The sequence below is a fragment of the Excalfactoria chinensis genome, chromosome 1 (assembly GCF_039878825.1).
Source record: "Excalfactoria chinensis isolate bCotChi1 chromosome 1, bCotChi1.hap2, whole genome shotgun sequence".
Taxonomy (NCBI): Eukaryota; Metazoa; Chordata; class Aves; order Galliformes; family Phasianidae; genus Excalfactoria; species Excalfactoria chinensis.
The window spans coordinates 80,016,967-80,033,180 of NC_092825.1; the positions used below are offsets into that span (position 1 = coordinate 80,016,967).

At 46.2% G+C, this 16,214-nt stretch overlaps 1 protein-coding gene across 9 annotated transcripts in view; it reads left to right on the top strand.

Annotated features, from left to right (window-relative positions):
* Positions 1 to 1,129: 1,129 nt before the first annotated feature.
* The window catches only part of ST3GAL6 (ST3 beta-galactoside alpha-2,3-sialyltransferase 6), a 39,736-nt gene continuing 24,651 nt past the window's right edge, over positions 1,130 to 16,214 (top strand). For 2 of the 9 annotated variants that reach the window (XM_072350744.1, XM_072350753.1), the window contains exon 1: positions 1,592 to 1,785. In XM_072350744.1, the coding sequence (XP_072206845.1) occupies positions 1,725 to 1,785 (61 nt within the window). In that variant the 5' untranslated portion in view covers positions 1,592 to 1,724. The other 7 variants (XM_072350772.1, XM_072350762.1, XM_072350819.1 and 4 more) reach the window with 7 other exon arrangements.

A 16,214-nucleotide genomic window follows, 5' to 3' on the forward strand; every position in this document is an offset into this window, starting at 1 on the left:
GTGCCTCAGCAAGCAAAGTAAGGCCAAAGCAACATAGTGCTGGGCTGTGTAATTTAAGCCCATGAAGCACACATGCAAGAGGATTGAGGTGAAGTCATACAGCCAGTCCTCTGCTATTTCCTAACTTCTAACTCCTTCATTGTGCAACCATAATGTTTTTTTTGTTTTTGTGCCCATTGGGGTGAACTGAAGTGTATGGACAGAAAAGATGAGAGGTGATAGGAAAAGGATAATAACAGCATTAGTAAATAACGTTAGAAGGCAGATATTCTAACTAGATGCTGTCATGGGTTAACCATGACAGATGCTTTGAAGAAGCATTGTTTTAAAGTTCCGGGGTGCAAAGGGTGAAAACCTGAGGATCCTCTCAGGAGAAGGGATCAAAAATATGAAGGTATTTTCAGCTCAAGGCAAGAGAAATTACAACAGCCTGAACTTTGGTTCACAATCCAGAACACGCTAAAGCCACTTCATTTGGCTTTGAAGAGTCTCTTAAGAACAGACTGAATTTCCCATCCATTAGCTGTGATGTCATGGCACGTACATCTAGATCATACTAAAGTTCTGTTTCCCAGATCCCACCCCTGGGCATTCTCTGTACTTTCTGAGGCTGACCACAGCGGTGGCAATGGTAACCACCAAAAATACCCAGGAGCTGCACTTCCAGTGAAGGAAGTAATGCTCTCTCGTGTCGCTAAAGCACTCTTGATGCACCACGTAGAGAAATTACAGATCAGCAGCACTGAGGATCGCGATGCTTGAAGTAGGAAACGGCAATGACAGGAAAGGACAATTAAATATTAGCAATCCCTCCGCTTTCCCGTAGCGCGATACAGCTCCCATCACAAAAATACAACAGGGATGCAGTACGTGTGTTCAAACAAGGTGATTTTTTGCTGTTGGTTTGTCCCTTGCCGCTGGCAGAGCCATTGAGTTGGATCTCATTGCGGCGAGCAGAGACTTTCCAGGAACCCCCGGCTGTCTCCGGGCCGGTAATACAGGGCGGCAAAGGTGCAGCCTTGTTCTATAGCAGCTTTCTAGAACCAGTTCCTCCCCCGGTGCCCCGTGGGCTTTCGCGTAGGTGGCAGTCGTCGAAGGCAGCGGCACGGGAAGGGAGAACCCTGTGCCACTCAGCTCGCCTGGCTTTTCAGTTTTTACTTCTCAAGCGGGTGCCCTGCTTCCCCTCGCTGCCCAGGCGGGAGCCAGTGCTTCCCGCAGGCGGCCGCGCGGACGGGCAGGAGGAAACAGCAGTCGCTGTAACCGCAGCCGGTGAGGGAGGACGCGCGGGGGGATGGAGCAGCGCGGTGCCTTCCCTCACACGAGGCTCTCCTCCCCTGGAAGGCTTCGATTTAAGCTGAGGAGGAGCTTCAGCAGACGCGAGTCAAACACCACCTCCATCCTAACGCACGGCATGCTTCCTTCCACGTTTTCTTTTGCAGATGGGGCTCAGCTGAACGATGCCCCGCTCTTCTTCCTCATCACTGCCCTAAGCGTGCGGAAGTCGGGCTGGAGCTGCTTGCGGCCGGTACAGCCCCGATAAGAAGCTGCGTGTTATCTTCTCTCTGCGGTCTGATCTGATTTGAAGTCCCTTCCCTGTTGACAATTGGTAAGTGGACGCGTTTGCTGTACGGAGCCCGTTTAGCTTTGCGTTCTGTTGCATATGCTCAGAGGGTGTCGCACCCACAGCGGCTGTCGAACAGAGCGCTTGTTTCCGAGTTTTCCCCATGGGATATCTCTCCGCTCTCCTGCGTTATGTCAGCTGGGGAAGCTCCAAGCTACCCTCAAGTAAGTTTACAGCTTTAGAGCCTCCTCCAGGTACGCACCAAAGGCAGCAGCCGCTACCGCTCCGTGTAAGTCACCGCGCGCTCAGAGGCAGAGCCGTAAGGGCTGACGCTGCTCCGCGCGTCCCTCGCCGAAAGCGCTCCGGGAACCGAACGCGCTGCCAGAAGGACGGAGCCTGCCTCCGCAAGCCGTCTCGAAGGCGAGCTGCAGTCGTAATTGGCTCGAGCTGCCGAGATGAGATGTCCCAGACCTTTCCCAGAGGTCCTCGGAAACTTCCTGGCAAAGCCGAGCTCCGCGCGGAGTCACGCCGTGGGGCTGCCGCCGGGATGAACGCCGGCGCCGAGCGGCGGTGACGGAACACCCTGCGGCCCCTGGCGGCTGCGGGGCCCCCAGCCAGGTGGGGCAGCGGCGCGCGGCGGGGGGCCCGGGGGCGGCCCCCTAGCCCCGCCCGACGGCGGAGCGGCGGAACGCGGCTTCCCCGCGGCGGCCCCGCGGCGGGGCCGGGGCGGCGGGCGGAGTCCCGGGCGCCAGGAGCCCCCGCCGGCGCCTCGGGACACCCCCGGCGGGCGGTGAGTGCCCGCGGCGGGCGAGTAACGGGCCGGGTGCGGCGGGCGGCGACGGCAGGCTCCGATCGGAGCCGAGGAGGGAGATCCGTCTCTAAGCCGCTTCTGCCGGTAATGCTGCCGTGAGCGGGGCTGTCGCGGGGCGCCGGGAGGGAGGCGGCGGCTGTGCGATCGGCCGGAGGCCCGGCGCGGGGAGAAACAATGGCTGTATAGGTGCCTCTGCCTTGAGCTGCGCGAAGCCATTAGTTAGTGTGCTTGCGGTGAAGGGAACGAGCCTTGGAAGCTTCGTTCTGCCTGCTTTTCAGTGTTATTGCGCTGAATTGTTATTTAGCAGTGGGGTCTGTGTTTCTATTTTAGCTGCTGCAAGCCGTGTGCTCAGCCCTGTTGCTCTTGCTCAACTTGAAATTTCCATAGAGAGGAGCAGGAACTCTTCCTGATCCGCAGTTGGAACCAAAGCTTTTGGGAGCTATCTGTTGCTTTCTGTGCACCTTGAGCTCCTGTTGCCCTGCTAAAACCTCGTTTGTTTGGTGTGTCTCTCCTTTACTGACCCTATGCAGAGCTATTCATAGGAACAACGTGGCTGCAGGGCTATGTCAGAAGGGCCGTGCTGTGGGATGAGATTACTTGGTGCAAGCCGGCAACTCCTGCTGCTGGATGGTGTAAAAGTTGCCGTTTGTAACAACATACCGATTCTTATGTGGAGAATGTGGTTGTACCAGACCTGTCAGTCCAAAATGTTGAAAACTAAGTTCGAGGAAAGCGTAGAGACAAAGGAAATGTGCATGAGCACGGCTTCTTACCAACCCATTTCAGGAGAAGAGAATATTCCCACCTGATTAGGTCATGGATGTGATGTTTCTGAAGGCAAAGTATCTCTGTCTGTATGTCATATTGCACCAGTGGTAGCTTTGTTTTTCTTCCCACCTACGTGAAATAAATCCATGGGTCTTTCAGTCCAGCCTGATGAGGTGCCTGCATCTTGGGCATATCTGTGTCTGCTAAGCTGAAGCAGTCAGTGAGGTCATTCTTCAGGCCTATGATAACTGCCTATGGAGAAAAAACAGCAGCAGTAAGGTCCACGGGATAGGTCCCATGATCTCCCCGAGGGTCTTTCTGGCTGTGAGAGACCCTTTCTGCATGTGGAATGTATGAGTCACCCCCTGGTATCCAGGCACTCCTCTGCCCGAAGCTGGACAACTGCCCTGGGGCAGTGCCCATGGAGCTGTTGCAGGGGCGGGACAGTGCAGGGCAGTGGGACCCCAGAGCTGTCTGTGGGATCACAAGGGCACAAACTGTAAAGGTGGAAGGAAATAGGTGAGTTACGGTGTTTTGGTTAGATGAGGAGATGGGCAAGAAGCTGCTTTGATATCTCCCATGTGCACTGCTAAATAGAGCCTTTAGAAATTACATATGGGTGTTGCCTCCCTCAGAAGGAAAATGCCGTGGTCCATGTAGTGAATGACCCCATTCACAGAGCCAAATGCTCGAGGTCCTTCACCTTCTCAGACTTTTGAAAAGTTACAGAGATAGTCCTAGAGAGTTTTGCATGACAGCTTTCTTCTTTGTGTTGCTCGTTTTTGGGTGGAAGAACAGTTGTCTTTGTGATGGCCTCTATGTACCATGAGTATCTTTTTATCCTGAGCTCATTTTTGGTGGTTGTTTCTGGGTGTTCTGATAAACACCTCTCAGTAAACGACTGATCTGTCCTTCCAAGCCAGCTTTACAAGAGCTCTCCCAAGTCTGCCCTGGCTAGTTTGTGGTTTTCTGCCCTCCATGTGTAGCTTCACGTGCTGCTGGACATTCTGGTTCAGGTGCTTTGCCTGGCAAAAGGATACAAACCAGTAGGTCCCTTATAAATGTAACTTGAAGACTGCTGTGAGTCTCTGTGAGACTGTCCACACCATTGCCTCAAAGGAGTCTGTAAGGAAAAACTCTTTGTTTTGCACGGTATGGTTTGCACCGTAGCACAGGATCTTGTTCTGCTGATCTTTGTGCCTGAAGATTCAGGTTATTTTAATTATAAGCATGGTTTTTGTTTTTGTTTTTCATTGTCGTATGAGTATGAGATACCGTACTGTGGCCCTGTAGTTAAGGGCATTTTAGGAACAGATTCCAGATGACTTGAAACGCTTCTTCAGATACCTTTTCTTACTGATGCTTACAATATTATAGCATGACAAATGGAAATATGCACTGTGTTTTTAAGAGGAGTTTGATTTACCAAGATTATGACAGCTCAGCTGTCGTTTGTTTGAGTAATATGTTCCTTATTTGTGCTAGCTTTATGGACAAGGTAGTGAAAAATACAAGGAAATGAATCTGAGGTAACTGAGGGTTTTTTGGTTTATTTCAGAGCTTCTATTTTCTGCCATGTGTTTACGTAAAAGCCCAGGAGCTTAGCAGCAGAACAACAACAACAAAAAGCCCTCAACTTTCCCATTAATCCACGTTTCTTTCTGCTTCTACTTCTGCAATGTTACGTACTACTAACCCTCTATTTGTAATCTTCAGGGGGAAAATAAAATAAAACTTGTTTTTTTTTCTTCTTCTTTCCCTTCCTCCTTATTGGTGTGTGAACTTCTGGAGGTGTTAAATCTTCCCTATCTGCCTTTTATCCTCATCCTACAGAAGAATCCGAACCCTTAGTTTTTCACAGTGGTTGCTGAGGTTGGAGGGAAACATCACATGCAAGCTGCAGTTGCCTTTGCAGGTCACCTTTCTGCAGTGTATAGAAATTAATCTGCTGCACTTTGTGGTTTGGTGTTTCAATCACTGCTATCGGTAGTTGGTCTTTGTGCAGGAAGCTTGAAGAGCTGAGGAGTGATAGGCAGCGTGTGTGCTGTTAAATAGAAACAGAAACACGGAGCTTGCTCATGGTATCACTGCCTTTTGAATAAACGTATGTGCAGGTTATGGTAAAACGCTTCAGTAATGCCGTGTTCAGGATGTATCGCCTTAAAACATCACATCCTCAAAATTCATTTTGTTAGGGTGGAGTAGCTCTTTGGTGTTATGAATAGAGTCATAATTTACTCTTGATGGCAAGACTGAAACGTTGGTATCTCAACAGGAAGATCTTTTGCAGCACTGCCACAGATTGAGTGAATTTTAAGCGTCTCCTGGATAATAACTGAAGTCTCTGTGTAACTGTTGGTGTTGTTCCACTCCCAGCTCCAGCAGCAGCAGTAAAACCCAACTGCATTGTACTGGAGCTATTCTTTACATTCCAGTATCTGTGGGGAGCCAGGAGGAGCAAGGCAAAAAGTTGAATAGCCCTCGTGTGCCCTGGCTGGGGAGGAAGGGCTGGAAAACTTGAGAAGCTATAAAGCTGATCTTTCCTCCTTTAGGAGGAGGGATGGAGTAACCAAGGGGCTGGTTTTAAGACCAGTGAGGAATGAAATGAAGTTTTGTCTAAATCAGCGAAGCTCTTCTTAACATCTGTTGGTTCAGAGTGCAAGTTACCATTTCTTTAGCAGTATTGCTTTCTTTTGGGCCACTAGCCAACAGAAAGCTGTTTGGGAAATGGGTGGCTAGCAGTCTTAGATTTCCATAGGCCCTTCAACTCACTTTTATAACAATGTTTTCTCACCCTTGAGAGTACGAGATGGAAATTTGAAAATGAAGATCAGCGGCTGCACAGCTCAGAGCAGCTCTTTGTTAATCTGGATCTGCAGGCTGGTGCTTCTCTCACACAGCAGTAGCCTAGTGCTGCTTGCTTGCACTACCGCTTTATTTGGAGCCTGGCAGTGAAATGAGTGTGGTGTGAGGGGCTTGTCACCAGCTCAGAGCCCTGACAGAGGTAGGCAGTGGAAATATGCATACAGAATGGCTGTTTAATAGTAAATGATGTGTATGTGCCTGTGTAAGATATCATACAGGGGGCAGGGGAGGAGGAGTCCCTTTTCCCAGGATAAGAAAGGAATGGAGGTTGTCTTTCTGCTACAAACATCTTTTTACCTCCTTTCAGTTGTAGGTGTTGACTTATGCAGCTCCTTTCTGTGCAGACTCATGTTGCTGCTCTGTGTTGTGCTGGTGCAGTTCTTAGGCTACGTGATGACCTGTGTGGGAGAAATGATCTGCTTAGGGAAAGGGTCCTGCCAGCACCCCAGCGTGAAGCAAGGGACGCAAAAGGGAAGGAACTTACAGATTTTTGTTCTGTGATGGGAAGTGAGGAGGCTACTCGATGGCTTAAGAATTGCTGTTGCTGAATGAAACCACGACCTTACTCATCTTTTGGCAATTAAAATAGATTTCCTGTTTCTCTGAAGTTCTTGAACCTGCCTGTCTATGTCCTCCATCAATGTCATGTCTGAGCACCTTGGAAACGCTATCACCCCAATCTCCACAGTGCTGCAGATAGTCTGAAGCTGATGTGTGGAGCTGAAACCAGGAGCAGGGTTAGTGGCGTAGATGAGAGATACCCTGTAGGGTTTGTTTGAACATAAAATTTGCACAAGATTAAGTGGAGACACAATATTAAATCCACTTGATGAAACACCAGAGCAAGTCAGGATTTGTCTGTATGGTGAACATGCACAAGGCTTGCTAGCATGTGGTTGCTAGTCTTGGTCATGCCCTGCATGCAGACAAGTTACTGCTTTCTCATTCAGTTAACCGGGGAAAGCCTGTTTTTCACTGAAAAGAGTTAAGGGAAAACTACAGCTCACTCTACTTGCCCAGACGTTTTGCAATATTTAATGAGATGAGGAGACAATTTTTGCTTCAGCTGAAGATCTGGAAGGCTGTGTAGGGCTCTCCTTCCCACCCACATCCACTAGTTTTGTAACTGCCTGTGGTGGTTTTAATCTCCAGTTCTCAGAGGAACTCGGTAGCGATTGCCACGTGGTTCAGCAGTTCTGATGTTGCAGTACCGCTGCAGTCCCTGCAGTCTCCTTTGGTGGTTGTCCTCTCCTTTTGCTGTGCAGTTCCCAAATGTAGATGTTGGCAGGTTCGCAAAAGTATGCTAAAATGGGTGGGCAAGGATGCATCCTCCAGCTCCTTTGCAGAGCAATTGTAAATGCTGTATGTGTAGGAGGGGAATGGACCACAAAGTGTCCGCTGTGTGCTCTCCCTAAATAGCATCTCCCACTGCTGCTGCTGGAGGCAGACAAGACTGACATAGCCGTGTGTTTCTCCTGCTTGTGCTGCTCAGCTTGTGTTGCAGAGCACAGGGCAGGTGTGTACGCTGTGACCTAGAGAGCTGGTTCAAATGCTGGCAGTGCAAATAACATTTGCACAGTTTCTTAAGACTGACTTTTTCTTGCAAAACATGTTAAGAAAATACTGTTACTTCATCACCCAATCCATTCCATGATTCTGTGATCTTAATTGGAGCAGTTTAAGTGGAGTAGCTGTTTTCATTCTTTCTGTGTTGAAGACATGCCCTAGGTTGTTTTCAACTTGGGACATAGATGTTTTTGTGTTTAAAGATTTTTAATTTAAATGAAGAATGCTGCTCAGAGGTTCCCTGGAAAGGGCACTGAAGTAAAATAGAACCTGCATCTTATTCCTTGGACTTCATAGGGCTTATTTCTTGTTACAAACTTGGTGTCTGATTTATTTACTTATTCATTTCTTTTTGGAAGTTGAATGACTGAACTCAACTAAAGCCACTTGGTAAGTGGCTGAAAGTGGTGCTTAAAATGTTTAAATTCAGGCAACAGTGTTGAGGAAGTTTGGACCTTTCTGCAATGCAATAATGTGACAAGCAGAAATAGTTGAGTTTCTGATGTATTTTTGCAAGTAGACTTTCTGATCTTTAATGGAAGACAAGCTCAGAGGGTTTCTTTGTTCTACAAAACTGCTTGCTAGCTTTCTCAAAACTTGTGGAGGTCTCAAATATGTGAAGTTCTCGATCTCCTGGCAGATTTGTCTGAAATTAGCCAAGGGGGCTCTGAAGCTCTGTAAGGAAGGATAGGTGCATGTGCATGCAGAATATGATTGCACACATTTGATTTTGTGCTCCAAATGTGTGTGCTGTAACAGAACAAAGCGCCTGCTACTGTACTGCGTTTCATGCTCTAATGGCGTTCTGCGCCATGCATGAATAGCAATGTGATAGATCTTGGTGATGCTGGAAGCTGAGCTGGGTTCAGTGTGCTTTGAGCAGCAAGGAAAAGACACTGATAGATGCTGCAGTTGTTCATGCTTACAGCATACCTTGCTCCGGAGACTTCTAGTTGTATGCTGAAACAAACATCAGACTTCATCTCTGCAGGAATATGCCATGTAGTCAGGTTTGGTTATGGGGAGCATATCCATGCTGCAGGAAGTCCATGGCGCTGCTGTGACTGGCGGGGAGTTGAGCAGTGTGCTGCCATGGGGATGGCTCACCTGCTGCTCTTATCTTCAGGTAGGAGACTTTATGCATACAGCTCTGGACAAATCTGATGCTTAGCAAAGATGAGGTAGGGAAGGACGGCTAACATGTTTATAAGTATCACAGCCATGAGAAAGCTCCTGCTTGTTTTGCTGTAGCTTTGAACAGCTGTGGAAACCAAGAATCAGACAGCAGAAATAGGTGCTGTTTCACTTCCAGCAGATCAGAACTGGCTGAGAAAGTGACAAGTGAAAGCTATGCCGGGAGCTGACAACCAGCAATGTGCATGGGGTATGAAGGTGGTGGGCTGTGGGAAGGACAGGGCTGTGTGCCTGCAGCTGTCCCACTATGAGAGCTGGCCTGCATACATTTTGTGCCCAACAGCTCTCAGCAGGGGTGGTAGGTGTTGAAGCTATGGCAGGAGTAGGAGGACTGTGAGGACGCGAGAGTGTGTGGTAGGGTGAAACGTTCCTCTGGGCCACTGTGGTTTTAGGGGTGGCTCTCCTCTTCAGAAGCAAACAAACGTCCCAAATGCTGATACATAAATATTCATGTTTTAGAGGGAAGAAGGGATCTCTGTGTAGCACTGAGAAAAGCATATAAGCCTTCCCAGCATTCCCTACTGACTGATTTAGGCAGCTTTCCTCTCAGACAGATGGCAACTGAAGATTACCATCAGAGGTAATTAGCTTTCCTTATGTACAGGCAAGGAAACAAAGGTGCATAAATCAGGGCAGAGAAAGCCAGCGCAGGCTGACTGCCCCTATCAGGCTGTTGTGTTGTCGCCTTATAGCAACACATCACTGTAACTATGACACAGAAACATGTAAATGAACTTGTGTGAAGTATTCTTTAAGAGCCAAGCTCCTGTGTAACATCCAACACAGCTGTGCTGTGAACAATTTCAGTTGTGAATTTGTCTTCTTGCCCACATCTTTGCCCTGGGTTCTTATTGTGAATTGGATCTCAGCATTGTCTAAGGAAGCATGAAATATGTGGTACTCCTAATGTTGAAGTCAGCTACAGCTACATCAATGAAAGCTCATGAGTTTTGAAGAACATCCTTTTGTACTTTTTATTACCTTAGAGTGAAGAATGCATTGGTATGAACTGATTTTATTCTGAGATGTAGAATTCTTAGTACCTTTGCCCATTCCGCAAATGTTAGTAAGATTTCATGTTCTGCATTACGTGTTCTTTAGTACCGTGTCTTTCAGCTACGGCATGAATCTCGTAGCTGTGGAAATGCTCAGGTTAAGTACTGTTCGAGAATTGTATTTGGTGGCTTTTCCTATATGCACATTCAAGAAATGAAACAAAGCACTAAAAGCCTGCAGGCGCTCTGCTGCTACCTGTACAACCGTTCTTTGTTAGCTCAAAAACACTTTATACGCACAAAGCACTCTCAGCTATGAAGTTGCTGTTTGAGCTTTTCTTACCATGTGTGGCGTTGGAAATGTTTTTGAGCTTTAGGTGGTAAGAAAATGAAGCTGTGTGTAAAGAAAGCTCTTGGAAAAAAAACCCCATACTTGCAATATTTGAACTTTTCCAATTTCACAGTGTCTCTTTGGATTTAGTATTTAGTAGTTAGCAGCTAAGGGGAGTCTTCTGATTAATGTTTGTGACCCTGAGGCAACGTTAATGTATTCATTGTAGTGATGAACTGAGAGTACTGGAAATGTCAGGCATTCATGTTATCAAAGAAGCTGCTGAAACTGTTGGTGGCCCGAAGCTTCCTTACTTCTAACCAGGAAGGATCACTGCCATGGGAAGCTTCCAAGACCTGCAAGCAGTGCAGGGTGAGTGCTACCACTTGCCTCCATTCCCCTACTCCCTCAATTAATTTAGCATTATGCATTTCACTGACTTGTTTTGCTACATTCCTGCTTCTACAGTCTCTGAGCTCTCCATTGGCACACATGCACCACAGCAGACTGACGTGCCAGGTCTGCTGTTGGGGGTAAATACCATCCCCAAAAGCTAGCTTTTGATGGTGGGGGTATGCATAGTGTTTGCTGATATTGTTACTTTTAAGCAGCTGAGGCTAGACTGAAAGCAGCATGGTGAAAAACAGTGACCGCAGTTTTCTCGGGGCTACGACTGCATGTATGTTTTGCGCATTATATCGGTGAAGATGAAACTTCCATTTTGTATGCTAGCACAAGCATGGCCACACCTATTTGCTTGCTTATTTATTCCATGCAAATCTGTAAAAGGTAATCTCCACAAACTGGTTGCACGATTCCCAGTTGCTTTTGCGGTAGCTGAGATTAAGTCCGTAACTCCAAATCAACCAGATCTGGGAACATTCTAGGTATTGTTAGAAGACGTGTATCTGAATGTGCATTTATCATACAGATGGTAGAATTCTCTGTTCCTTCTCTGTCTAGATAGATCATGGTCTCTGGGGATAATCTGGTGATCTGATATGGTTTGTAACTGAACCATCTTGATACCTGCCTAATTTGGCTATTTCCAGCTTCTTCTTTTTTTCCTTCTACCCCTCCCCACCTTTCTTATCTGGGTAACCAAAGGACTATTTGCTTGACCTTGAGCTTCTGATTCTGCAGGCACTTCTGAGCCAACACCACTGGCTGTGAACAAGCAAGTGATGCTGTGATGGGGTTTGTCTCTGTTAATTGATTTCTGTTTTCTCAAGCAGTGTGTAGTATATGCGTGTTTTCTTTTGTCTGTTTGTTCACTTTTGAGGACCTGGAGAGGCAAAACTAACCAAAGCTATCATGCTCTATGTCTTCAGGTCCTAAGCAGCAGAAACCTTTTCAGTTTTGCATGTCGAGGTATGTGGAGAAAAGGACTTGAACTCCAGCCCCCAGAGCATGTTGCGAGACTTGTTTGTATTCCAGTCCTTCTGGAAGCAGATCTGAAGAAAAAGGGAAAACATGGACTGAGAAGGAGACATGTTGGCCCCGCAGAGTGTGGGAAGAGTCTGCATGGACTCGGACCTCCCATTCCCTTTGTGTTTTGTTCTGTTGGGTACACACTGACAACTAGAATGTGTGATATATAAATAGGAGTCCATCTGAAGGCTGGATACCTTAGGTATTGAATCCAAGAGTACAACAGAGCTGGGGAAATCATTTTACAGCCTATCAGTGATAGGACAAGGGGGAGTGGCTTTAAACTAAAAGAGGAGAAATTTAGATTAGATTTTAGGAAGAAATGATTTATTCAAAGAGTGATGAGGCTCTGGAACAGGCTGTTCAGAGACACTGTAGATGCCTCATCCCTGGATGTGTTCAGGCCCTGGGCAGCCTGATCTGGTGGTTTGGGTTGTGGCAGAGGAGTTGGAACTGGATCATCTTTAAGTTCCTTTTCAACCCTGGGCCATTCTATGATCTTTCCATCAGGACTGTGTTACCTAATGTGTGTTTTATTATTATTTTCCTATTTGTTGCAGTTAGAACTAAATTTATAGCGTTTGCTTAGATTGAAGCTTTGAGTGTTGAGGAGGCAGAGCTATCTCTGCTCAGCTTATATGTGCTTTGGACTTTGCATAGGCTATAGGTTAGTTTTGGACAGAACTCAGAGGTTTTTGTGCTGCATTGGAGCTCTATTGCTGCTGGGCACGTTCTTGTCAGTGTTCAGATGCACAGGAAGAGCTTAAAAATAACAAAAAGAAGTATTAGAGAAAGGCCTGTGGAGAGGCAGGACAGGCAAAGTGTATGAAAGTCTGTTTCCAGTTTATGTGTATTTTTTCTTGTAGAAATTTGGCTTGTCCTGCTAGTCCTCATCTAGTGGCATAAACATAGGCAAAGAAGCTGAGACAGTGGACTTGGTCTTATTCTTGATTGTGACTATAGGCAAGGCTTTGAAAATATATGATACTTAGTACCAATTAGATGAGAATCTGGGAGTAACTGTTTCTCTTCCTGCGCTCCAAAGCCACTGGTTGGATTTGGGGTTAAAAGGCAGCCCTGGGGAGATCCACATTAGCGATGTTCAACTGTGCTGCAGAAGATATGTTACTTATCGGAATGAACCCTAAGCCAGTTTAGAACATTATGGAATATTGTTTTCTTTCTCGGATGGGAAAAAATAATTTGAAAACAGCAAACCAGTTGGCTCTTTAATGCTTTCAGTTTTGATTATGTCTATACTGTGCTACAGACATGGATCTGCGTTGACCTGTGTCAACTGAGTCCAAATATTAGCTCAGATGTCAAGGGTCACCTACCAACCCCACTGTAGTCTCAAGCTGGAGGTAACGTTTTCTGTCTCTCAGCAGGGCTAATTAGCTTATCACAGAACCATTGCAGCAAATGGTGTTACTATTTAAGGGCGCATTCAGTGGTAGCTGATGCCTGTGTTCTGTTGTGTTTTGCACATAAAGGTTTTCTGGCAGGATACTCTGGCTCATGCTTTGCACTGCTGTGTTTCATCTGCAGAGCGGGTACTTGGTCTCAGTGGCAGTGAATTCAACACAGTGAGACCCCAAAGTGATACGTCTGTGAACCAATGTGCATCACTAATTGCTGTGGTACCTCTGAGCACAGGATCACAGCAGCCTGAGAGGCATGTTCTTTTTGAATAGGTCTAAAAAAACCCCACACTTGTAATAACTGACCTCAGTCTTGTACTTGTGTTGTCATCTTCTCCAAGAAACAATCCAAAGAGTGAATGCAACCTCTTTTTTTCTCTGTCCTGTTCCTTTTTGTTGTTTCTGTCCCTATGCCTGCTGCAGGGCATCTAAGAATGCTGCTGAGTGCCCAGGCAGACGGAAGAGGAGTAGATAAGGGCTGACATCATTGAAAAGACTGGAGAAACAGGAGGGAGGAGCAAGAGCCTGGGCCTTAGTGATAAGTCCAAGAGTGAATCGGGTCATGCGTGCCTTTGGAACATTTTGCTGAATTTTTCCTGTTGATAGCATAACTTATGGCTTGTGTTTCTTGCACGTGAGACAAAGAGAGGCTGTAAAATCATGTGTTACAGGTCTTGTCTGAAATGAACAAGGGCTTGGGTTTGGCTGAATCATGCCACCATACCTGCTTTCTTGTATTTGAGGGTGCTAGTGGGGATGAATTGAGTGAGAGAGGCTGGAGATGATGGTTTGGGCAGGTCCTGTGTTGTCTTCTATGTCCATGAACTATGGCCTTCCCTGGACCTGCCTGGAAGGAAGGACTGACTGCCTGAGACTTCTGGAAGGAAGCCAACCTCTCTCTCTTCCACCAGCTGTCCCACATAAGTCAATGAAGATTGCTGGGTGAGAATACAATAGATGTTTTGACTGGACCTGAATTCCTTATCAACACATTTTAGCTGAAGGATATGCTTGCCTGGGAAAGGTGCTTGGCACATAAGTAGGACTGGAGAATCATGGAAGAGCAAAAGTGATGTAGAAATCTTGAAGATTTTGAAGAGAAGCAAACTGAAATGGCACTTAACTGTGAAAGATACAGCTGAAGTTGCTGTTCCCAATTGTTTGATCCAGCTGGCAGGCATGCTTTGGTGAGGAACAAAAGTACTTGTGTCTGCAGTTAAAAGACAAAAATGAAATCAAATGATAAACTTGCTGCTGTCCCTTGTAGTACAGAGTAGGGCCCACCATTAGTGGGATGATGAAAGAGCGGGAGGCAAGCACTTAAGCCAATCTATGAACTCTCGCATGCTATCCTTAAGCACTATGCAGCCATGAAGAAGGTCCAAGGTAGGTACAGCTCCAGTCTGCACCTCTCCCAGGTAAAGTCAGCAGAGGCTGTGTTTCAGCCTGTAGTAGCTGGTAAAAAGCAAAGGCTGACTAAATCTACTGAACTGCTGAATCTATGAAATGTTACTACTTCTGTCCTACTGAATCCACTGGACACCTCTGCCTGCAGCTGAGTCCTTAGAGAAGAGACCGTCTTGCTACTTCTTTCCAGATCTTCTGCCGTTGTTGGAAAATGTAAAGCTTTACAGGAAGCTCCAGAATCCCTCCTTTCTGTGGGAGATCACCATCTCTTCCCAAAGTAATGGGGATGCTGTGGAAGAAGATGGCGAGTGTTTGTGTGCTGTTGGAGTGGAAGAAGGCTCTAGGTTTCAGAGTCAGATAAGTCTTTTTGGTGCTGTCTGTTTCTACTGCTTAGACCATCAGTGGGATGGATTAGGGCAGAAAGAGTCTGAAAATGCCTTATCTTCTGGAACAGTTAGAATCTTCAATTGCTACATGTGATGTTGGAATTCTCCTGTGCTGTTTTTGTCAGAGAAAAAGCTTTGGTCTGTTATGTTGTGGTTTTGCAGATCTTCAAGAGGAATTCTGTTTTGTAATAAACTAACATTGAAAGGGAGCATTGGAAATGATGAGAAACTTCCTTTTGAAAGTATATGAGGGAAGATACTAGACTGACTCAGCTACTTCAGTACCTTTAAGACTACTGCAGTGCTATTTTATTGTCTGTTATGGCATTTCATGGGAAATAAGGGAAATAATAAACAATGCTGCAGATTCTAAGGGCAAGCACTGGAAGAGTAAATGGTGAATAGTGTGTAGATGTAGCAGTAGAAATACATAGATGTGTCACAGTATGCCCACGTTTTGGCAGCTTAACTTGAGAGAAATGATCATGTGAGAACGGTGGCTTGTTTATCATTCTGCTGTGGGGCTGTTTCATCACCTGTAAGTGCTGACAAAAAGGTAACAGTATTGCAGGGCTGGCAGTCACAAGTACTTCTTTCTTTTTCTTGTTTCCCCCACTGTTGCTTTAAATTGCGAGGTCCGCTCAATGCACGTTTTGAAGCTTGCTGCCCTTCCTCCCCCACAGCTACAAGGGTAGGAATGTGAGGCCTGAGTGAGCTGAGATTTTCATGCTGTCAGTTAATTGCAGCAGCAAGAAGTTAAACTGTCACAAGACTGTGTATGGAGCAAAGACTGTTTTAAGATGAGTAGTACTTAATTTAGTAGCAACCATTTTTTTAGTTAAATATTTGTTAATGGTTTACTAATCCTCTAGGGCCCTTGGTAAAATAACTGGGATAGATAGCAAAGCTTCCAGTGTTATATATTGCTAATAGTTTAGTATTAAGCATGAAAACAAAAATAAAGCTTTATAGGGGTTATGAAGGAAGATGATTATAATGTGATCCTGTGGTTGTCTGATCAATCAGCTGTAGCTGCCTGCATGATTGTCCTTACCCTACAGTCCAACAGTATAGTACCTACATCAACTGCACATGTGACTGTATGTGAGACTATGAAATACTGGCTCCTGTCAGACACAGCACTTACTGAAGTAGCAGATTAAATACTAGTGTAAATAAGGATGTATTTCTGGCAAGGATGTTGGTTCCCTGTCTCCACCAAGTGGGAGAAAAAGATGCCTCCAGGCTTATAAAGCTGATGTATCATACACCTAGTGCACCCCATGGTGGTTTGGGGGGGAGCTGGAAAGAGCACCCTCTAGTTCCAAGGATGTGTGGGCTGATCCTGGAGGTCTCTTAATTCCATAACTCTTGGTCTTGCCTAGTTCTGTCAGCACAGTTCTGCTTTGGCTAGTGTGGGTAGTTGAGCAGCAGAAGTTAGTTTAGATTCCCGATAAAAAGTGATCATTATTCTTTTT